This window comes from Phyllobates terribilis, unplaced genomic scaffold, assembly GCF_046119375.1.
Source record: "Phyllobates terribilis strain yellow unplaced genomic scaffold, ASM4611937v1 Scaffold_5__5_contigs__length_657084704, whole genome shotgun sequence".
NCBI classification, from domain to species: Eukaryota; Metazoa; Chordata; class Amphibia; order Anura; family Dendrobatidae; genus Phyllobates; species Phyllobates terribilis.
Window position 1 is genome coordinate 434,065,659 of NW_027362765.1, and position 24,980 is coordinate 434,090,638.

The 24,980-nt window shown below is 44.5% G+C and overlaps 2 protein-coding genes across 2 annotated transcripts in view; both read left to right on the plus strand.

Annotated features, from left to right (window-relative positions):
• The window catches only part of LOC141271607 (scavenger receptor cysteine-rich domain-containing protein DMBT1-like), a 92,048-nt gene extending 89,309 nt beyond the window's left edge, over positions 1-2,739 (plus strand). Inside the window, exons 5-6 of the mRNA XM_073681651.1 lie at positions 2,298-2,615; positions 2,678-2,739. Of these exons, the coding sequence (XP_073537752.1) occupies positions 2,298-2,615; positions 2,678-2,739 (380 nt within the window). The remainder of the gene's footprint in view (positions 1-2,297; positions 2,616-2,677) is intronic.
• A 695-nt stretch (positions 2,740-3,434) lies between these two features.
• The window catches only part of LOC141271608 (scavenger receptor cysteine-rich domain-containing protein DMBT1-like), a 210,488-nt gene continuing 188,942 nt past the window's right edge, over positions 3,435-24,980 (plus strand). Inside the window, exons 1-5 of the mRNA XM_073681652.1 lie at positions 3,435-3,462; positions 4,035-4,352; positions 8,308-8,625; positions 9,895-10,206; positions 17,990-18,307. Coding sequence (XP_073537753.1) covers positions 3,435-3,462; positions 4,035-4,352; positions 8,308-8,625; positions 9,895-10,206; positions 17,990-18,307 — 1,294 coding nt within the window. The remainder of the gene's footprint in view (positions 3,463-4,034; positions 4,353-8,307; positions 8,626-9,894; positions 10,207-17,989; positions 18,308-24,980) is intronic.

Genomic DNA, 24,980 nt, shown 5'->3' on the forward strand with positions numbered 1-24,980 from the left:
AGTAGATATGAGTTATTCCTGCAGGGGCCATGGTCCCCTGAGCTGACAACCTGCAGAAAGTCAAATATATGTCCCTCTTAATGGAGCCATGTTGTCCTACTTGTTGCTCTGGCAATTCACTCTGATTATTTTTTCAGAACTATAGAAATCCTTTTTTATACCCACATCTGTGTCTCAGGTCATCATCCACAGATCAGGAGGGAGGTGGAATGAGTTTCCCTCTCATTGTTTGAGAATTTAATCGATCTACATAGTTTGTCCTTCTCTGTTTTGTGGGTCAACAAGCCACAGGGTCCACACAATGGTCAATCAAAAACATGGATTGTTCACTGACCCTGCTTCCTTGACTTGCAAAGTTAGCAGACAATAAGTTACAGTAAATATCAACTCAAGTGTCAATATGCAGAAATGCTCCGGATTTTTGCTGAGTGTTTATGCATCTTCCTGGCAGAAAAAACGCATGCAGATTTTAAATGCATTTTTTTTCTGCCAGGTAGAAGCGTTTGTGAAGCGTTTTTAACATGCATGTCCGCACTCGTTTTGTCTAGCGCTTTTCCAAGCGATTTTGAGCATCACTTGGAAAAGTGCTTGACATCTTGGTCACACAATATAAATCCATGCAACCGGCATGGATATATATTTTGTGACCATCTGCTGCTTTAAATGCAGCATCTATAGTAAAATAAAAAGAATTAAAATGTTAAAAAAAAAAAAAATACTCACCTTCTAATGGCCCCCGGTCACCTCAGCGATGTGTCCTGGCTACCCGGCGGCTCGTGATGGTGTAAAAAGACCTGCCGTGACATCATTTAGTCATGTGACAGGTCACGCGTCCGCTGATGTCAGCGGTTGCGTGACCAGCACATGACTAAATGACGTCAAGGAAGGTCCTTTTACACCATCGCGAACCACCGGGGAGCAAGGACGCATCGCTGAGGAGACCTGGGGCCATCAGAAGGTGAATATAATGTTTTTTATTTATTTTAATTATTTTTAACTACAGGTACTATGGTACCTGGATCTGGAGGAGAGTCTTCTCTTCTCCAGACCCGGGTACCATCTGCGCGTTGAATCGCATAACATCCGCATGCATACTTGTATGCATGCGGATGTTATGCGGTTCAATGCAAGTCAATGGCGGCGATTTTGCCAAATTAGTGGACGTGCTGCGGATTTTGATCAATGGTCATCCGCAGCGGAAATTTCCGCAGCATGTGCACAACACATGCGGATTATCATTGGGAAACATGGCAGACAACTTAACATGAGTTTTTAATGCGTTTTTGCAGCGAAAATGCAGCCATGGAAACGTATTAAATCCGCACGCAGCCTACAAGTAAAGGTAACACACAAAGTAGCACATAGACATCATAGGTTTTGCAGAACAAAAAAATGCACTTTAACATAAAATTAAAGTGCATAGGTTATCATAGTGGATAGACTGCGGTAGAAACCTATAAATCAATAAATAAAAAAAATACAAGTGCCTTTTTAATAAGTTCTACCTATATTATCCAGAGCCATTACTTATTGTAGCCATTAACATTGCAGATTTGTATGGGAAGTGCATATTCATTCAAAGTAGCCACATTCAAGATAGTCACATAGTATTACTTGCAGTCTTTAGATAGTGAGCCTGTGAGTGTCTGAGCCACCACCCAGACACACACAGACTTAGATACACACAGCCCAGATACAATCGGCCAATCAGTGACCACTTTGCTCTCCCTTCTTTGGACAAATCAAACATCCAGGGGAAATTAGAGCTGTGGCTGGAACCTCAAGCCCCCACGGGAGGTGAGTATAGATGGTACTATTTGATAAGGGGAAAACACGGGGAATGAGAATGGGTTATCGTAGTAGTGGACAACATTTTTAACTCCTGTCTCTGATTTTCCTTCTCTTGGTATAGTGTTGTACTCCTTAGTTACACTGGTACCAGAGTCTGATTCTAAAGCTTTACTTAATTTTGTTTCCACTTATAGACGTTCTCCATTTAATAAATTCTTAACCTTCTTCAAGTGTTATCTTCAGCTTCATTCTTAATATGCTCTTTTAAGTTAAAGGAGAAAATGCACTCCTGTAACACATCTATGGTGGAAGGATGGCAGGGTCCAGACTGCTCGCATCCCGATTCAGACCGCAGTTGTCCAGTTCAGTGCCCCTGGCCATCAGTGTAGCCTTATCATTGTTTATTACACATTTTTATAATGTTTCATGCAGAATGGGAATACTTTTTTGACAATATTTCAGTGAATTATTTTTGGAAATGACCATATTCCTTATCATTTTTTTAGGTTCAGACATGTCTTTAAGACTGGTAAATGGCAATGGTCAATGTAATGGCCGTGTTGAAATCCTTTATAATGGAGCATGGGGAACTGTGTGCGATGATTATTGGGATATTAATGCTGCAGAAGTTGTATGCCGGCAGTTAAATTGTGGCCAAGCTCTTGCATTTAATGGCAGTGCTGCATTTGGCCAAGGACAAGGATTAATTGTATTGGATGATGTGCAATGTACTGGTAATGAACTACACGTATGGGACTGTCCACACCAACCATTTACAGTACATAACTGTGGACACAATGAAGATGCTGGAGTCGTCTGCTCAGGTATATTTGAATGGATTAAATCCTATGTAGTCATCTGTTATCCTTTCATGTTGTTTGCATAGATGTTCAAGTTGAGCATATCTTCATAATTTCTAACACTAAGGATGCCTCAAACAATAAATAGTTTTTCTTAAGAAAATCTTAATGGACTGAGGTACTTTGGTTCCTACCTTATTGTATCTCAATTAGTAAGTGGTTTTATGTGGGAGCAGAATTCCTTTGTGAGGTCATCAACACCCCAATAATGTAATCCTGATGGTTTTTCAACAGTAGCAATGATCTAACAAAGAACATTTTAAACTTTCAACGCTTCTTATTATAATTTTATTTTAGAAATGTTATTCTTTTTTCTAAATGAATTATCAAGAGAGATTAGGATTAATTATCCTGATAGATTAAGGTCCCAGGGGTGGGACTTGAATCTGTTACCTAATAATGGCATATCCAAATAATAAATGTGTTAGTTGGGAATATACCCTTGAGATAATGCATGGTAGATTGTATTTGGAAGTCACTGATTATCTTTTTCTTTGGACGTGGTTTTGAGGCTGATAAAAGATAGTGGTCCTGTAGAAATCCTCTTTAATGAATCAGGAGAAACTAGTTTTGATAATTACTGTCAAACAAGGGATGCAAGTTGTATGCCAGTAGTTAGAGTTTGACAATGCTCTTATATTTCAAAGCAATGCTGCTTTTTGCCAAGAGCAAGGAGTCATATTTTTACAAAAAAAATTTCTCTTTTAACCCCAAATTTAGCATTTTTACAAGAGTAACAGAAGAATATGCATCAAAAAATATGTTGTGCAATTTCTCTGGAGTATGCCGATATCTCACATATGGTGGAAAGGTACTATTTGGTCGCATGGCAGGTCTAGAAAGGAAAGGAGCGCTATTTGACTTTTGGAACTCAAAATTGTCTGGAATCTTTAGCGGATATAATATCACATTTGGAGAGCCCCTGATGTGCCTAAACAGAGGAATGTCCCCCCATTTAGGAAATTACACCCCTCCAGATATTAATCTAGATGTGTGGTGAACACTTTGAACCCCCAGGTGCTTCACAGAATTTTATAACGTTGAGCCGTGACAATAAAAGAATCAAACTTTTCCGACAAAAATGTGGTTTAGCCCAATTTTTTTTTTATTTTACAAGTGAAACAAGATAAATTACACCATATAACTTTTTGTACAATTTCTCTTGAGTACACTGACACCCCATATGTGGAAAAAAAAGTAATGTTTGTTCGCACACCAGGGCTCAGAAGGGAAGGAGAGTTATTTGACGTTTTGAACTCAAAATTGGCTGAAATCGTTGGTTGATGCCATGTCGCATTTGGAGTGCCCCTGATGTGCCTAAACAGTGAAAACTTCCACAGTAAATTGATTTTGGAAATGACCATTCTACCTTTTTTATTTCAGGTTTAGACATGTCTTTAAGACTGGTAAATGGCAATGGTCAATGTAACGGTCGTGTTGAAATCCTCTATAACGGAGCGTGGGGAACTGTATGTGATGATTATTGGGATATTAATGCTGCACAAGTTGTATGCCGGCAATTAAATTGTGGCCAAGCTCTGGCATTTAATGGCAGTGCTGCATTTGGCCAAGGACAAGGACTAATTGTATTGGATGATGTGCAATGTTCTGGTAATGAACAACACGTATGGGACTGTCCACACCAACCATTTACAGTACATAACTGTGAACACAATGAAGATGCTGGCGTCGTCTGCTCAGGTATAGTTGAACTAATGAAATCTTATTTAGTCATTTGTTATCATGCGTTTAACATAGATGTTCATACAGATCATATTTTCATGTTTTTTACCACTAAGGGTGCTGCAAACAAGAAATTGCCTTTTTAAGAGAATCTTAGTGGATTGGAGTCACCTTGATTCCTGCCCCATTAACCCCTAGATGATAACTGGTTTTATATTTGAAGAGGATTCCTTTGTGAGGTCACCAAAATCCCAACACTGGCAGCAACTTTATAAAGCACATTTTAATCTTTTAACTCTTCTTGTATTCATTTTAAATATTCTACTATATATATTTTTAATACTTTTCTGTAAATATTTTTTTGCATATTTGTCAAAGCACGAGTAAATCTCATGTACAAACATGTTTTACCACAATCAGGTCCCACCAATAAGACCCACTTCTATTTTGAACAGAGGGCCAGACTACTGTCATTGAAGAGGTGGCTGCTCATGTGAGGGTTTACCAATTCATCTAAATCCTTAGTGACATATGACTTATTGGTATGTCTTATGTCGGCCCCTTGAATTTGATGCAGGCCCAGCTCAGCTGTTAATTCGGCTGTTAACCTGTAAAATATTGCTGTCAAGTGTGATTTACAGCAGACATCTTGTAAGGCGCGTTGTCCTAACCACACATCAGTAGTGCACTCACAAGGCGATCTTGAGCGGGTGTCAAATAGGTTGTCATGTGGTGCCAGGTATCTGGTGCCTTATTTATAACAGTTATACTCAGGCTAAAAATACCTGTTACCTCCCATTTAATGTATTGGGGCTGGGACTTTGTCTTTGTTTCCTTTCCAATTTTCCTCAACCAACTTTCCTTTCTAACGAGTGTTGGGATTTTGCATTTTACCCATTGCCATGATATATATTTACATCTATGCTTTGTATTTGGGCATCCTTTATTTTCTTTTGGGCAAATTTTTTTTATTCACCTCTTTAGTCACCAAAAATGTGAATTTTTTGGAAACGTGACATTATATTGAACTTTAGTGTGTTCCTTATAGTGGTGATAATGATTCCTGTGATATCCTTTTTTAACAAGAGAAACATCTGTCTTTATTACATTGAATAAATCATCCACTATCCACACTTTGAAACTCTTTGTTTAACTCTGTCATCAAAAGAAGGGGTGTCTATAGCCATAATTAAAATAATATCTGTGGAGATAGGGGGCAGTGGGTGCATTCTTCCACACCAGGGCTCATCCCACTGGTGCGGACTCCTTTTCCCATAGGCATAATACTACTCAGACAACACAGGGTGAAAGTAAAACAGTGTGTCAATACTTTATAGAGCCACCACACAGACAATAACATATAGAACATTCCCAGTAAAATACTCAAGATTGTGCAAAGTTACAGAGTCTCACTTTCCACTGACTCACTGGGATTAGAGCAGCTGCGAATCTGAGGCTTCCAGAACTGACAACCCCCACTAGTGGCACCACGCTTTTGGCGAGCACCCACAGAGTGGAGGTAATGACAAGCTTAGGAAGCTGACAGTCCATTTAGGAACTTGGCCAGGCAACAGTATGATGCCCAACCTAGCTACTTTGAACGTCTCCACTGAGCCAGGTGACCGAATTGTCCCAACCTGGATTCTCCAAATGTATCCCTGGGGGTCAAGTGACTGGAGGTTCAATGTTATTCAATGGAGTAGATATGTGTTATTCCTGCTGGGGCTGTGGTCCCCAAAACTGACATCCTGTAGAAAGTCAAATCTATGTCCCTCTTAATGGAGCCATGTTGTCCTACTTGTTGCTCTGGCAATTCACTCTCATTACTTTTTCAGAACTATAGAAATCCTTTTTTATACCCACATCTATGTCTCCGGTCATCATCCACAGATCAGGGGGGAGGTGGAATGAGTTTCACTCTCATCGTTTGAGAATTTAATCGATCTACATAGCTTGTTCTTCTCTGTTTTGTGGGTCAACAAGCCACAGGGTCCACACAATGGTCAATCAAAAACATGCATTGTTCACTGACCCTGTAAATATCAACTCAAGTGTCAATATGCAGAAATGCTCCGGATTTTTCCTGAGTGTTTATGCATCTCCCTGGCAGAAAAAACGCATGCAGATTTTACATGCATTTTTTTTCTGCCAGGTAGAAGCGTTTGTCAAGCGTTTTTAACATGCATTTCCGCACGTGTTTTGTCAAGCGCTTTTCCAAGCGATTTTGAGCATCACTTGGAAAAGTGCTTAACATCTTGGTCACACAATATAAATCCATGCAACCGCCATGGATATATATTTTGTGACCATCTGCTTCTTTAAATGCAGCATCTATAGTAAAATAAAAAGAATTAAAATGTTAAAAAAAAGACAAAAAAACATTATACTCACCTTCTGATGGCCCCCGGTCTCCTCAGCGATGTGTCCTGGCTACCCAGTGGCTCTTGATGGTGTAAATGGACCTGCCGTGACATCATTTAGTCATGTGACAGGTCACGCGTCCGCCGACGTCAGCGGTCGAGTGACCAGTACATGACTAAATGACGTCATGGAAAGTCCTTTTACACCATCGCAAACCACCGCGGAGCCAGGACGCATCGCTGAGGAGACTTGGTGCCATCAGAAGTAGAGTATAATGTTTTATTTCATTTCAATTATTTTTTAACTACAGGTACTATGGTACCTGGATCTGGAGGAGAGTCTTCTCTTCTCCAGACCCGGGTACCATCTGCGCATTGAATCGCATAACATCCGCATGCATACTTGTATGCATGCAGATGTTATGCGGTTCAATGCAACTCAATGGCGGTGATTTTGCCAAATTAGTGGACATGCTGCGGATTTTTCCGCAATAATCATCGGCAGCGGAAATTTCAGCAGCATGTGCACAGCACATGCTGATTATCATTGGGAGACATGGCAGACAACTTAACATGAGATTTTAATGAGTTTTCGCAGCAGAAATGCAGCCGTGGAAACGTATTAAATCCGCATTGTGTGCACGCAGCCTACAAGTAAAGGTATCACACAAAGTAGCACATAGACATCATAGGTTTTGCAGAACAAAAAAATGCACTCTAACATATAAGCAAAGGGCATAGGTTATCATAGTGGATAGACTGCGGTAGAAACCTATAAATCAATAAATAAAAAAAATACAAGTGCCTTTTTAATAGGTTCTACCTATATTATCCAGAGCCATTACTTATTGTAGCCATTAACATTGCAGATTTGTATGGGAAGTGCATATTCATTCAAAGTAGTCACATTCAAGATAGTCACATAGTAGTACTTGCAGTCTTTAGATAGTGAGCCTGTGTGTCTGAGCCACCACCCAGACACACACAGGCTTAGACACACACAGCCCAGATACAATCGGCCAATCAGTGACCACTTTGCTCTCCCTTCTTTGGACAAATCAAATATCCAGAGGAAATTAGAGCTGTGGCTGGAACCTCAAGCCCCCACGGGAGGTGAGTATAGATGGTACTATTTGATAGGGGGAAAACACGGGGAATGAGAATGGGTTATCGTAGTAGTGGACAACATTTTTAACTCCTGTCTCTGATTTTCCTTCTCTTGGTATAGTGTTGTACTCCTTAGTTACACTGGTACCAGAGTCTGGTTCTAAAGCTTTACTTAATTTTGTTTCCACTTATAGACGTTCTCCATTTAATAAATTCTTAACCTCCTTCAAGTGTTTTCTTCAGCTTCATTCTTAATATGCTCATTTAAGTTAAAGGAGAAAATGCACTCCTGTAACACATCTATGGTGGAAGGATGGCAGGGTCCAGACTGCTCGCATCCCGATTCAGACCGCAGTTGTCCAGTTCAGTGCCCCTGGCCAGCAGTGTAGCCTTATCATTGTTTATTACACATTTATATAATGTTTCATGCAGAATGGGAATACTTTTTTGACAATATTTCAGTGAATTATTTTTGGAAATGACCATTTTCCTTATCATTTTTTTAGGTTCAGACATGTCTTTAAGACTGGTAAATGGCAATGGTCAATGTAATGGCCGTGTTGAAATCCTTTATAACGGAGCATGGGGAACTGTGTGCGATGATTATTGGGATATTAATGCTGCACAAGTTGTATGCCAGCAGTTAAATTGTGGCCAAGCTCTTGCATTTAATGGCAGTGCTGCATTTGGCCAAGGACAAGGATTAATTGTATTGGATGATGTGCAATGTACTGGTAATGAACTACACGTATGGGACTGTCCACACCAACCATTTACAGTACATAACTGTGGACACAATGAAGATGCTGGAGTCGTCTGCTCAGGTATATTTGAATGGATTAAATCCTATGTAGTCATCTGTTATCCTATCATGTTGTTTGCATAGATGTTCAAGTTGAGCATATTTTCATACTTTCTAACACTAAGAGCGCCTCAAACAATAAATAGCTTTTCTTAAGAAAATCTTAATGGACTGAGGTACTTTGGTTCCTTCCTTATTGCATCCCAATTAGTAAGTGGTTTTATGTGACAGTAGAGTTCCTTTGTGAGGTAATCAACACCCCAATAATGGAATCTTGATGGTTTTTCAACACTAGCAATGATCTAACAAAGAGCATTTTAAACTTTCAACGCTTCTCATTATAATTTTATTTTACAAATGTTATTATTTTTTCTAAATAAATTATCAAGAGAGATTAGGATTAATTATCCAGATAGATTCGGGTCCCAGGGGTGGGACTTGAATCTGGTACATAATAATGGCATATCCAATTAATAAATGTGTTAGTTGGCAATATATCCTTGAGATAATGTATGGTAGATTGTTTTTGGAAGTCACTGATTATCTTTTTCTTTGGACCTGGTTTTGAGGCTGATAAAAAATAGTGGTTCTGTAGAAATCCTCTTTAATGAATCATGAGGAACTAGTTATGATAATTACTGTCAAACAAGGGATGCACAAGTTGTATGCCAGTAGTTAGGGTTTGGCAATGCTCTTATATTTCAAAGCAGTGCTGCTTTTTGCCAAGAGCAAGGAGTCATATTTTTACCCAAAAAATTTCTCTTTTAGCCCCAAATTTTGCATTTTTTCAAGGGTAACAGAAGAATATGCATCAAAAAATATGTTGTGCAATTTCTCCTGAGTATGCCGATGCCTCAGATATGGTGGAAAGGTACTATTTGGTCGCATGGCAGGGCTAGAAAGGGAAGGAGCGCTATGTGACTTTTGGAACTCAAAATTGTCTGGAATATTAGCGGATGTAATATCACATTTGGAGAGCCCCTGATGTGCCTAAACAAAGGAATGTCCCCCCATTTAGGAAATTACACCCCTCAAGAAATTAATCTAGATGTGTACAATTTCTCTTGCGTACACTGATACCCCATATGTGGAAAAAAAAGTAATGTTTGTTCGCACGCCAGGGCTCAGAAGGGAAGGAGAGTTAGTTGACGTTTTGAACTCAGAATTGGCTGAAATCGTTGGTTGATGCCATGTCGCGTTTGGAGAGCACCTGATGTGCCTAAACAGTGAAAACTTCCACTGTAAATTGATTTTGGAAATGACCATTCTACTTTTTTTATTTCAGGTTTAGACATGTCTTTAAGACTGGTAAATGGCAATGGTCAATGTAACGGTCGAGTTGAAATCCTCTATAACGGAGCATGGGGAACTGTGTGTGATGATTATTGGGATATTAATGCTGCACAAGTTGTATGCCGGCAGTTAAATTGTGGCCAAGCTCTTGCATTTAATGGCAGTGCTGCATTTGGCCAAGGACAAGGACTAATTGTACTGGATGATGTGCAATGTACAGGTAATGAACAACACGTATGGGACTGTCCACACCAACCATTTACAGTACATAACTGTGGACACAATGAAGATGCTGGCATCGACTGCTCAGGTACAGTTGAATGAATGAAATCTTATTTAGTCATTTGCTATCATGCATTTAACATAGATCTTCATACAGATCATATTTTCATGTTTTTTACCACTAAGGGTGCTGCAAACAAGAAATTCTTAGTGGATTGGAGTCACCTTGATTCCTGCCCCATTAACCCCTAGATGCTAATTGGTTTTATTTTTGAAGAGGATTAGTTTGTGAGGTCACCAAAATCCCAACATTGGCATCCACATTATAAAGCACATTTTAACCTTTTAACGCTTCTTGTATTCATTTTAAATATTCTACTATATATATTTTTTAATACTTTCCTGTAAATATTTTTTTGCATATTTGTCAAAGCACAAGTAAATCTCATGTACAAACATGTTCTACCACAATCAGGTCCCACCAATAAGATCCACTTCTATTTTGAAAAGAGAGCCAGACTACTGTCATTGAAGAGTTGGCTGCTCATGTGAGGGTTTACCAATTCATCTAAATCCTTAGTGACATATGACTTATTGGTATGTCTTATGTCGGTTCCCTGAATTTGATGCAGGCCCAGCTCAGCTGTTGATGCGGCTGTTGACCTGTAAAATATTGCTGTCAAGTGGGATTTACAGCAGACATCTTGTAAGGTGTTACGGGTTCGGGTGGTGGAACCTCTGTGCCGAGGTGCAAGGAGGGACCCAGAGGGGCGTGACTAAGTATCCACCTGAACCGACCCTGGTCATACGGCAGCAACGACACCGTGACCAGGGAGGATCCGGGCTGACGGACCAGGTGCTTCTCTGGGGACCACCTTGTAAGAGAGCAGGTGGCTCCCACGGGTCAGATGGCTGGGACTGACCGGTATGGCAGATGGACACTGCAAGCAGGCGGAAGTCTCTGGTAGCTGACAGGTGGTCACAGTTCGAGAAAGCAGGGCAAGTAGCAGTCTTTAGGTTTACCAGGAAGGTGGTCACAGCAAGTGATGGCAGGGTCTCCAGGCAGGCTGGCAGGAAACAGGCAGGTGCTCCCAGGTGAGCGGGTAGACAGACGAGGCGTGTAACAGGCAGGTAACTGGTGGACGCTCCCAGGTGAGCAGGCAGACAGACGAGACAGGTAACAGGCAGGTAACTGGTGGACGCTCCCAGGTGAGCGGTCTGACAGACGAGCCTGGTAACAGGCAGGTAACTGGTGGACGCTCCCAGGTGAGCGGTCTGACAGACAGGGCAGGCGGATGCTCCCAGGTGAGCGGACAGATAGCCAAGGCAGGTAACAGGCAGGTAACAGGTGAGCGCACCAGGTGAGCAGGCTGGCAGGCTCGGCAGGTAACGGGCAGATAACAGGCTGGCAGGCAGGATGAGAAGTCAGGCTAGCAGCGGGACCTGAGGGCTGAAGCACAGATCAGACACAGTGCAAACAACTTTGCTCGGGCACCTCCATTTTGGAGGAGGTGCCTTATATATGGTAAGTCCTCTGGCAATTGGCCGGGGACTCCTTAGGATGACGCGATTAGCCCCTTTAAGAGAGGGGGAGCGCGCGCACGCCCTAAGCACAGTGCCAGGGAAGGAGCACGCGCCGGCAGCAGCGAGGGAAGGAGCGCTGGAGGACGCCGCGCGCTGAACAGGAAGGTGAGAGGGATGGCGTCTCTGCCTAGCAGGAGGCAGAGACGCCGATGCTACAGTATCCCCCCCTTCAGGCCCCCCTTTTTTAGGCCAGAGAGAAATTTCTCAAGGAGAAGCGGAGCGTTGATGTTCTCCCTGGGTTCCCAAGTTCTTTCCTCAGGACCAAACCCCTTCCAATCCACCAGAAAAAGGTTCTCCCTCTTACCCTCTTGGTGGCCAGGATACTCTCCACTTCAAAGACGTCCTCAGCAGAAACCTGAGTAGGAGGAGTACCTGGATTGTCGGAAAAAGTGTTAAGGACAACGGGTTTGAGGAGGGATACGTGGAAGGAGTTGGGAATGCGTAGGGTGGCCGGGAGTTTTAATTTGTAGGCCACTGGGTTAATTTGCCTGAGGACTTCGAAGGGTCCGATGAACCGAGGGCCCAACTTGTAGGAGGGTACTTTGAGGCGCATATATTTGGAAGAGAGCCAAACCTTGTCTCCCGGACGGAATTGTGGTGGATCCAGACGTCTCTTATCAGCATATCTCTTCATCCGCTCGGAGGACAGAAGAAGAGCAGACCTGGTACTCTCCCAAATAGTAGAAAATTCGTTGACAAGAGAATCTGCGGCAGGGCTGTCCACAGAAGCGGAGACAGGAACTGGAATCCGGGGGTACTGGCCATAGACAATAAAGAACGGGGTTTGGGAAGAGTATTCGCTCTCATGTTTATTATAAGAGAACTCGGCCCATGGTAGGAGATCCACCCAATCCGAATGGTGGGCATTAACGAAGTGCCGGAGGTAGCTGGTCAGGATCTGATTGATCCGCTCCACTTGACCATTGGACTGTGGGTGGTAAGCGGAGGAGAAATCCAGGGTAACTTCTAGCAGCTTACATGTGGCTCTCCAGAAGCGTGAGGTGAACTGAACCCCACAATCCGACACGATGTTGAGGGGTAGGCCATGGAGACGGATGATGTGGCGGATAAAGTCTTTAGCCAGCTCGGGTGCAGATGGGAGACCAGGCAGGGGAATGAAGTGGGCCATTTTAGAAAAGCGGTCAACGACCACCCAAATGACTATACAACCGGCAGAAACATGAAGATCGGTGATAAAGTCCATAGCAATGTGCTGCCATGGAGCAGCAGGTTCTGGCAGGGGCAATAGATGGCCATCTGGTAGATGTCTGGGAAGTTTGTTACGGGCACAGGATGAACAGGCCACGACGAAGTCTACGACGTCCTTACGCAGGGTAGGCCACCAGTAATGCCGGGCAATGAGCTGGAAGGTCTTCTTTTGGCCAGCATGGCCAGCTAGTTTAGAGGTCCCCAGCGAAGAACCCTCTCCTGATCTGGTACTGCTACAAAGGTCTTACCGGGTGGAAGACGAGTCAGATCCAAGGGGGCCACATTCATCACCTTGGAGGAGTCAATGATGTGCGTAGGCTCCTCCTCTTGATCAGAGGACAGGAAGGACCGGGACAAGGCATCAGCTTTGACGTTCTTGTCCGCCGGGCGGAAATGAAGAATGAAGTCGAAGCGGGCAAAAAACAACGACCACCGGGCCTGGCGAGGATTGAGTCTCTGGGCATTTTGGAGATATGCCAGGTTTTTGTGATCCGAGTAGATGATTACCGGGTAAAGAGCCCCTTCTAGCAGATAGCGCCACTCCTCCAGCGCCTATTTGACGGCTAGCAATTCACGGTCTCCTATGGAGTAGTTGCGCTCAGACAAGGAGAAGATTTTAGAGAAAAAGCCGCAGGTTGCCAATCTCCCGGTAGAAGATTTTTGGGTGAGTACCGCTCCGGCTCCAGAGGAGGAGGCATCAACCTCCAGGTAGAATTGTTTATTACTGTCCGGACGATGCAGGACGGGGGCAGAGGCGAAGGCTCTCTTTAAGGAAAGGAAGGCCTCCTCGGCTTCAGGCGACCATACCTTGGGATTAGCCCCCTTACGGTTAAGCGCAGATATGGGAGCAGTCCGGGACGAGAAGTGTGGGATGAAAAGACGATAGTAATTAGCAAAGCCCAGGAATCGCTGTTTCGCCTTCAAACCTTCTGTACGGGGCCATTTTAGAACAGAAGAGAGTTTTTCTGGATCCATTTGTAGACCTGTCTGGGAGATAACATAGCCCAAGAATGGAAGGGAGGTCTGGTCGAAGAGACACTACTCGTATTTGGCATAGAGGTGGTTCTGCCGGAGCCTAAGGAGGACCTGACGAAAATCCCTCCGGTGTGTGGAGAGATCCGGAGAGAAGACCAAGATATCGTCCAGGTAAACCACTACGCAGGAGTACAGGAGATCACGGAAGATGTCGTTGACCAGCTCTTGAAAGACAGCGGGGGCATTACAGAGACCAAAGGGCATCACAAGGTACTCATAGTGACCGTCCCGGGTATTGAATGCTGTCTTCCACTCGTCTCCTTGACGGATACGGACCAGGTTATATGCTCCTCGTAGATCCAGCTTGGAGAAGATCCTGGCGCCCTTGAGACGGTCAAACAATTCGGAGATGAGCGGCAGGTGGTATTTGTTTTTCACAGTGATTAGATTGAGTCCTCTGTAGTCAATACAGGGACGTAACGAGCCGTCTTTTTTTTTGACAAAGAAGAATCCGGCTCCAGCCGGGGAGGTGGATTTTCGGATAAATCCCCTAGCCAGATTCTCTTCAATGTATTCAGACATGGCCCGGGTTTCGGCTGCAGACAACAGGTAGATATGCCCACGGGGAGGAGTGGCGCCTGGTACCAGGTCGATCGGGCAGTCATATGGCCTATGGGGTGGCAACGTCTCCACTTCCTTTTTACCGAAGACGTCCGCATAGGGCCAGTATGGAGCCGGGAGACTGGGTAGATTAGCTGGAGTAGGCGGAGGGCGAGCTGGGCGGACCGGAACCAGGCAGGTCTTTTGATAGTCAGGACCCCACCGGAGTATTTCGCCGGATCGCCAGTTCAATACGGGTTCATGTGTCTGGATCCAAGGTAGACCAAGCAACAGGGAGTGAGAGATTCCGGATAGCACATGGAAGGAGATCTTCTCAGAGTGCAGCATTCCCACCTGCAGAGTTAAGGGTTCAGTGACGAGCAGGATGGGTACTGGAAGGAGTTTACCATCCACGGAGGCAACTGACAAAGGTTAAGTGAGAGGCTTGGTGGGAATACGGTATCTCTCTACTAAGGACTGGGAGATGAGGTTCCCAGCCGCTCCAGAGTCCAGGTGAGCCTTTTCAAAGTGCCGATCCTCTCCCCAGGAGAGAAAGACAGACAAAGTCAGGGAGGGAGAGGACTTACTTTTGTCTAGGATGACCTCTCCGAGCGATCCTAGACACCAGCGTTTCCCCGCCTCTCCGGGCAGGAACAGATCAGGTGCTCCTTGCTGCCACAGTAGAAACAGCTCCCCTCGGGCCGGCGTGACTCCTGGCAGGATTTGACCAACTTGGTCTGGTCGACCTGCATGGGCTCGGGTGAGTGTGCCCGGGGAGTGACTGAAGAAGAGACAGGTCTCTGGAAGTTAGGAGCAAGGTGGGGAAACTTCCTCTCACGGGTGGTTTCCTTGTTATTTTCCTGGATCCGGATGTCAATCCGGGTAGCAAGTGACACCAGGTCGTCCAGGGGGGTAGGGATGTCTCGACCGGCAAGTTCATCGCTAATCCGACCGGAAAGACCCTCCCAGAAGACGGACAGCAGGGCCTCGTTATCCCAGGCAAGTTCAGAAGCGAGGGTACGGAACCGTATGGCATATTGGTCTACGGTGAGACTCCCTTGGCAGAGACGTAGCAGAGAGGAGGCTGACGAGGTCTTTCGTCCCGGTTCATCGAAGACTTTCCGGAAAGCAGTAAGGAAAGCTGACAAGTTGGATACTAGGGGATCCCCTCTCTCCCGCAGGGGATTTAGCCATGCCAGTGCTTCCCCAGTGAGATGGGACATGATGAAAGCCACTTTGGCCCGGTCGGTGGTAAAGTGATGTGCCCACCTGGATTCTCCAAATGTATCCCTGGGGGTCAAGTGACTGGAGGTTCAATGTTATTCAATGGAGTAGATATGTGTTATCCCTGCTGGGGCCGCGGTCCCCTAAGCTGACATCCTGTAGAAAGTCAAATCCATGTCCCTCTTAATGGAACCATGTTGTCCTACTTGTTGCTCTGGCAATTCACTCTGATTATATTTTCAGAACTATTGAAATCCTTTTTTTTACCCACATCTGTGTCACGGGTCATCATCCACAGATCAGGGGGGAGGTGGAATGAGTTTCCCTCTCATTGTTTGAGAATTTAATCGATCTACATAGTTTGTCCTTCTCTGTTTTGTGGGTCAACAAGCCACAGGGTCCACACAATGGTCAATCAAAAACATGCATTGTTCATTGACCCTGCATCCCTGACTTGCAAAGTTAGCAGACAATAAGTTACAGTAAATATCAACTCAAGTGTCAATATGCAGAAAGTCCCGGATTTTTCCTGAGTGTTTATGCATCTCCCTGGCAGAAAAAACGCATTCAGATTTTACATGCGTTTTTTCTCTGCCAGGTAGAAGCGTTTGTCACACTTTTTTAACTTGCATTTCCGCACGCGTGTTGTCAAGCGCTTTTCCAAGCGATTTTGAGCATCACTTGGAAAAGTGCTTAACATCTTGGTCTCACAATATAAATCCATGCAACCTGCTTTAAATGCAGCATCTATAGTAAAATAAAAATAATTAAAATGTTAAAAAAAACAAAAAGAACACATTATACTCACCTTCTGATGGCATGTGACAGGTCACACTTCCGCCGACGTCAGTGGTCGCGTGACCAGCACATGACTAAATTACGTCATGGAAGGTCCTTTTACACCATCGCGAACCACCGGGGAGGCAGGACTCATCGCTGAGGAGACCCGGGGCCATCAGAAGGTGAGTATAATGTTTTGTTTCATTTTAATTATTTTTTAACTACAGGTACTACGGTACCTGGGTCTGGAGGAGAGTCTTCTCTTCTCCAGACCCGGGTACCATCTGCGCATTGAATCGCATAACATCCGCATGCATACTTGTATGCATGCGGATGTTATGCGGTTCAATGCAAGTCAATGTCGGCGATTTTGCCAAATTAGTGGACGTGCTGCGCATTTTTCCGCAATGATCATCTGCAGTGGAAATTTCCGCAGCATGTGCACAGCACATGCGGATTATCATTGAGAAACATGGCAGACAACTTAACATGAGTTTTTATTGCGTTTTCGCAGCGGAAATGCAGCCATGGAAACGTATTAAATCCTCATTGTGGGCATGCTGCCTACAAGTAAAGGTATCACACAAAGTAGCACATAGGCATCATAGGTTTTGCAGAACAAAAAAATGCACTCTAACATATAAGCAAAGTGCATAGGTTATCATAGTGGATAGACTGCGGTAGAAACCTATAACTCAATAAATAAAAAAAATACAAGTGCCTTTTTAATAGGTTCTACCTATATTATTCAGAGCCATTAACATTGCAGATTTGTATGGGAAGTGCATATTCATTCAAAGTAGCCACATTTAAGATAGTCACATAGTAGTACTTGCAGTCTTTAGATAGTGAGCCTGTGCGTGTCTGAGCCACCACCCAGACACACAAAGCCCAGATACATTCGGCCAATCAGTGACCACTTTGCTCTCCCTTCTTTGGACAAATCATATATCCAGAGGAAATTAGAGCTGTGGCTGGAACCTCAAGCCCACACGGGAGGCGAGTATACATGGTATTATTTGATAAGGGGAAAACACGGTGAATGAGTATGGGTTATCGTAGTAGTGGACAACATTTTTAACTCCTGGCTCTGATTTTCCTTCTCTTGGTATAGTGTTGTACTCCTTAGTTACACTGGTACCAGAGTCTGATTCTAAAGCTTTACTTAATTTTGTTTCCACTTATAGACGTTCTCTATTTAATAAATTCTTAGCCTTCTTAAAGTGTTATCTTCAGCTTCATTCTTAATCTGCTCTTTTAGGTTAAAGGAGAAAATGCACTCCTGTAATACATCTATGGTGGAAGGATGGCAGGGTCCAGACTGCTGACATCCCGATTCAGACCGCAGTTGTCCAGTTCAGTGCCCCTGGCCAGCAATGTAGCCTTATCATTGTTTATTACACATTTATATAATGTTCCATGCAGAATGGGAATACTTTTTCGACAATATTTCAGTGAATTATTTTTGGAAATTACCATATTCCTTATCATTTTTTTAGGTTCAGACATGTCTTTAAGACTGGTAAATGGCAATGGTCAATGTAATGGCCGTGTTGAAATCCTTTATAACGGAGCATGGGGAACTGTGTGCGATGATTATTGGGATATTAATGCTGCACAAGTTGTATGCCGGCAGTTAAATTGTGGCCAAGCTCTTGCATTTAATGGCAGTGCTGCATTTGGCCAAGGACAAGGATTAATTGTATTGGATGATGTGCAATGTACTGGTAATGAACTACACGTATGGGACTGTCCACACCAACCATTTACAGTACATAACTGTGGACACAATGAAGATGCTGGCGTCGTCTGCTCAGGTATAGTTGAATGAATGAAATCTTATTTAGTCATTTGTTATCATGCATTTAACATAGATGTTCATACAGATCATATTTTCATGTTTTTTACCACTAAGGGTGCTGCAAACAAGAAATTGCCTTTTTAAGAGAATCTTAGTGGATTGGTGTCACCTTGATTCCTGCCCCATTAACCCCTAGATGATAACTGGTTTTATATTTGAAGAGGATTCCTTTGTGAGATCACCAAAATCCCAACACTGGCAGCAACCTTATAAAGCACATTTTAACCTTTTAACGCTTCTTATATTCATTTTAAATATTCTACTATACATACTTTTTAATACTTTCCTGTAAATATTTTTTTGCATATTTGTCAAAGCACAAGTAAGTCTCATGTACAAACATGTTCTACCACAATCAGGTCCCACCAATAAGATCCACTTCTATTTTGGAAAGAGGGCAAGACTACTGTCATTGAAGAGGTGGCTGCTAGAGATGAGCGGTGTTCGACTCGAACTGTTCGCCAATCTCAAATTCGAGCTGTTTTGGGCCGTGTTCGAGCCTTTCGGCGAACACTAACGATTTGAAAAAAATCCGGCTGTTCGAGGTTATGTTCGATAACTGTTCGTGCACCAAAATCATAACTGGATTTTTTCACAGTAATGCTGATAATCAATGTTAATACGCAGTTTGAGTGTACAGTGGGGCGGGGGTGGGGGCAGGGGATGGATCTCTTCAGAAATAATGAAGATCTCCATTTTTTTCTCTTTCCCGCATTTACAGTGGGGACGTGCAATCTGTCAGGCTATCAGCAGTGCACACACAGAGCGAACTGCTTTTTTCACACAAGCAAGGGCATGTGTCATTGGCTGTGTATGTCACAAGTCCTTGCCCTATAAGACCCAGCCATTTTCCCCATCGCCACCATTTTCTCACTGCTGCAGCTGCGTGTTAGACGGCACGGCTGTTGCTGTGTGCGCTATACTTTGTTAATTTCAAGACAATTTTTGCAGAAATCTACAGATAGCTTGGGAGTAGGGAATAGTTGTGATTGCAGTCCTTTTAAGGACTAGGTTACGTCATTTCCTACGACTTTTATCAGGCAGATCTGTGCTCTTAAATAGATAGGTTGGGAGTAAAGACTAATTGTAATTGCAGTCCTTTTGAAGGCTAGGTTACATCAGTTCCTATCACTTTTTGCCAGCCAGGTCTGTGCAAGTGCTGTGCAAGTTTTTTTCACAGCATTTGACTAAATCTAGCAAAGGAAATCCTTTTTGGCCTATTGCAGAGTGTGTTAGTCAGTGGAGTAGCCTATCTGTGTTGCGAGCTACACCACCTGTGTATAGAATACCAATTTTTTTACTGCACCTAGTGAAGTAAAACCTTTTGGGCATAGCATCATTCTATTAGTCCATCTATACTAACATCCACCAGGTTGCAAATTCAATAGAATTTTTTTCTGCTTCTAGCTCTGAAAAAATATTTCGGCTTGTAGCAGTGTGGGGGACTTGCTCTATTAGTCCATCTATAATAACCTCCACCATGATGCAAATTCAAAATAATTTTTATCTGCATCTAACCCAGTCAATACTATTGGGCTAATACCACAGTTTGGCCACTCAGCTCTGCTCGGTTCCCATCCATTGTTTTTAGTGCAAACAACTCCAGAGTTGTGAATTAGTTAACCATCAAAATGAGTGGAAAAAGGCCTGCTGCTGGTGGAAAGGGGAATAGGCATGTTGGGAAGGGAAAAAAAGGTTGTGTCCGTGGGGTAGGTGTTAAAGCAACAGTAACATCTGCAGAAGAAAGACCATCTTCCAGCCAAACTAAGATGTCTACTTCTTTTAGCGGACAATGTGATAAGATCCCTTTCTTACGGCCACGCCAATCGCTGCAAATTCCAGATGAGGCACAAAAACAGCAGGTGCTTCAACGGATATCAAGTACTCCTTTAAGTGGGCTCTCCTCCACCTCAACTTCAACATCACAAATACTCCAGTCCTCAGAGGTGTCACCCCAATTGCACTTGCTTCCTCACAGCTCCCAAGTCTCCAGCTGCCCGTCTTAGTATGTGGTAGAACAGATGGTTGAGTCTGCAGAGCTGTTTATTCATACTATAGCCTGGGAATCAGAGGTCGGCTCAAGAGCTTCTGTGAATCCAGACGAGGAAATGATCTGCACTGATGCCCAGAATCTTTATGAGTCGGATCCAGGACCAGACGCAGAAGGTTTTGACCATAATGTCGACCCAAGTTCCCAAACTGTAACTCCTGTTGGTGGAGACAATGAGGAAGACGATGATGAGACTCAAATAACTGATTGGAGCGACAACTTTAGTTTTTTTTCAGGGCAGGAAGAGGTTGGCTCTGAGGACGACGGGTGTGATAACACACAGGGTGATGATGACGAGGTTGGAGATCCCACTTACTGTCAACCCACAGTCAGCCAGTCGATGAGGTCAGCAGAGGAGGTGGAGGAGGATGCTTGTGACGTCGAGGTCAGATTACGCCTTCCTGGACTGAGACGTAGTATTGGAAGCACGTCAACAACTGCATCCTCAAACAAAACTCTGCCTCTGACAACAAGTCGTGGTGGCTCTTCAGGTCGCATGGGTACTAAGCCTTGCATAGCCTGGGCATTTTTTCAGATCGATAAAGATGACCCAAATCGTGTTATCTGTAACATTTGTCAGCAAAAGCTAAGTAGAGGCCAAAAAATACATAGTTTGAGTACTTCATGCATGAACCGGCACATGGATATGAAGCATAAGTTGCAGTGGGAAGCTCACTGTGCTACAATGCGGCCTAGCCGGCCGGGCTAACCACCTTCTGCCACATCTTGTGCATCCACGGCCTCTTCATCCTCTGTGACTGGGGGAACAGCAGTCACACCTGTTTTGGGACGCAGACCTGCCACCTCTTTACTCGCAACAGCCAGCGTGATTGGCAGTTCATCACTTTCTTTGGAGGTGGAAACACCAGCTGGTGTTCAGCGCTGTCCGACATCGATAGCACCACCTTTGGATCAAGGCAACCTAACATGTCCGCCTGCATCTTCCTCACAGACCGGCAGTTTGCCGGGGACACCCTTCTCAACCCCGTCTAAGCACAACAGCCAGCCCTCGGTCCCTCAGATGTGGACAAGTAAAAGACCATTTCCTCCTAGCCATGAGAAAGCTAAGAGGTTGAATTTCACCATCTGCAAGCTCTTGGCTACAGAAATGCTGCCTTTCCGCCTGGTGGACACAGAGGATTTTCGAGACCTTATGTCCGTCGCAGTGCCCCAGTACAAGATGCCCAGTCGGCACTACTTCTCAATGAAAGGTGTGCCTGCGCTCCACCAGCATGTCGCACACAACATCACCGCTTCTTTGAAAAATTCTTAGACGAGTAGGCATGGACAGGGGCGTTACATGTCACTGACTGGGCACTGGGTAACTATGGTGACAGCAGGACAAGGGGCTGCTGTCCAAGACTTGCCGTCCCCACGAGTTGTGCGTCAATCCTCTTTATCTCAAAGTTCCTCCACTGCTTCTGCATCCTCAACCTCCTCTCGGTCCTCCACCTGCACCCAAAGCCTGTCTGGTCATGCCACAAGCTTTCTAACTGCGCAGAAGGGATCCTGCACACCTCCTTACTATGCTGGCAGCAGGGCTCAACATCATCAGGCGGTTTTTACTTTGAAATGTCTGGAAAATGTGAGTCACACAGCTGAGGAGTTGTGGTCAGCTCTGGAGAACCAGTTTCATGAATGGTTGTCTCCACTAGACCTAAAACCAGGGAAGGCCGTGTGCGACAATGCTGCAAACCTGGGTGCGGCCCTTCGCCAGGGCAATGTCACACACGTGCCTTGTATCGCTCACGTGTTGAACCTGGTTGTCCAGCAATTTTTAGCCCACTATCCTGGACTAGATGGCCTTCTGCAGAGGGCACGGTCGATGTGTGCTCACTTCCGCCGTTCGCATCCCGCAGCTCAGCGACTTACATCTCTACAGAAGTCGTTAGGCCTGCCACTTCACCGGCTAAAATGCGATGTGCCTACCCGGTGGAATTCAACTTTGCACATGTTGCAGCGACTGTGGCAGCACCGACAAGCCCTGGTGCAATACGTTCTGACGTGTAGCCTGGGCCAACGAGATCCAGAGGTGGGGCAAATCACGCTGGGGGAGTGGTCTCAGATCAGGGACCTATGCACCCTTCTGCACAGTTTTGAAATGGCGACGAAGATGTTTAGTGCTGACGATGCCATTATCAGCATGACTATTCCGGTGATTTACATGCTGGAGCACATGTTAAACAGAATTCGGAGTCAGGTGGTGGCACAAGAGGAGGTGGAGGAAGTAGAGGAGGAGGAATTGTATGTGGATGGGCTAACATCTTCAGGCATGTGAGGGTGAGGGAGATGGTTTTACCAGGGCGCATGGTAGCAGCCAAACTAGTGAGGAAGGTGCAGGAGCCCAGGAAGAAGTGGAGGACAAACTGATGGAAGACTCATCAGATGAAGGAGACCTTGATCACATTTCTGTTGTGCGAGGTTGGGGGGAGAGGGCAGAGGAAGGAAGCATGATTGTTACCTTGCCACCAACACAACAGGGACCTGGTGCTCCTGGATGCGCAAGACACATGAGTGGCTGCTTGCTGCACTTCCTGCAACATGACCCTCGAATTGTGAGAATTAGAAATAATCCTGACTACTGGGTTGCCACACTGTTAGATCCCCGGTACAAAAGTAAATTTGCAGAAATTATTCCTGCCATAGAAAGGGATGCACGCATGAAGGAGTATCAGCAGAGACTGTTGCAGAATCTTACATGTGCTTTTCCACAAAACACCAGTGGTGCACGTAGTGAATCTCACAGTTCCAACTTGCCAATCGTGGGACCGTCGAGTGTTCAGCACTCAAACCGTGACAGAAACACAGTATCTGCTGGTAACAGCAATTTTGCGGTATCATTTCACAGCTTTTTTAGCCCATCCTTTGCAAGGCCACAGGAGACAAGAAGTCTGACACATAGTCAACGCCTAGAGACGATGGTACAGGAGTATCTCCAAGTAAACATCGAAGCCATGACTGTGTCACTGGACCGTTGCTCTTTTTGGGCTTCCTATCTGGATAAATGGCCGGAGCTCGCCACTTACGCCTTGGAGATCTTGTCATGCCCCGCAGCCAGCGTTATCTCTGAACGTGTGTTCAGCGCTGCTGGTGGTGTGCTGACAGATAAGCGCACGTGGCTGTCCACTGAGAATGTAGACAGAATCGCGTGCATAAAGATGAACAAATCATGGATCCGCAAGGACTTTTCTACCCCTGTGTCATCCTGGGGAGCATAAAAGCTTGACGATTTTGTAAAATCACCTCACCAACCGTTTTAAGCTTTCAAATTACTAATCATTTTTAGCTGCATCTTGTCTGGAAAATAATTTTGGGCCTGTAGCAGTGTGCGATACTCGTTCTATTATGCCATCTATACTAAGCTCCACTAGCTTGCAAATTACTAATAATTTTTAGCTGCATCTTGTCTGGAAAATAATTGTGGGCATAGTAGCAGGGGGTGGTACTCATTCTAACCAACCGTTTTAAGCAACTCTGGGGCAATTGATGCCACTTAAGTGGTGTCTGTGCCACAAATTTTTTGAAAAAATGGAGACTCTTTTTGGAGTTCCCTTGCTTTATTTTACGTGACGTTGCCATCGTCAATTAGAGGTGGGTTGGGTCCCCCCCCCTTTTAACTGTAAGAAACTACATACACTATGGCTTGGGGTAACACAGATGGTTGAGTCTGAAGAGGTCTCAGAGGTCTGCTCCAAAGCTTCATTGTCTGCTAGTCAGTGTAGTAACCCAGCTGCGAAGCAAGCTGCACCACCTGTGTATCTAATAATGATTTTTAAATGCATCTATCCTACGCAGACTGTGGGGACCCCTAACCAAACCCCGACGCTCAGCCCCTTAATGCCCCCCTTTCATTGACAATACAATCATGTAACTCTTACAACTGGATGGGTGAGGATCGGTCACAGCTTTATTAACTGTTTATACTCATTCCATTAGAAATACATTTTATTTCTAAAATAATTCAGCTTGCTGCAGCATGCCCTGTGTCTCCAGTCTCCACAACGGAAAGTTGGCCAACAAGTGTAACTCTCCAACATGTCCTTTCTATTTCCAGGCCACGGAGGATCCTGCTTACTTGTATGCAGGACTCTGACCCCCATCCATCACTCTTAACGCTTGTTCCACTCCATCCTGGAGTCCTGACAAGAATATGTCCAGTCCAATATCCATTAAGTGAACACCGTCGGGCCGTATGAGGCCTGCTTTATCTCCTTCCTGTTGTCGGTGTCGTATCACTACACAGCCTCTGTCTCTTATAAATTTTGCCATCCGAATATTTATTACCTGCCTTGTCCATTCAATGGACGTGATGTCTCACGCACCTTGCCATACCGTTCTCGGCACAATCTCTGACCACACTATAGTTAGTTTTGTGAAAAATTCCCTGAAACGCTCAGTGTCTAGTTTCATTATTGCCATTAGTTATGCGCTCTTGTGATAAGCTATGTCGTTTCCCCCAGCCTGTATAACTAAGATGACCGGACCTCTTGCCTCTCTCCCTACCTTGATTACCTTCACTAGTACCTTGGCCATTGCAGGCCTCTAATACCTCTCCAGTTCAAATATGTGTTATGAAACT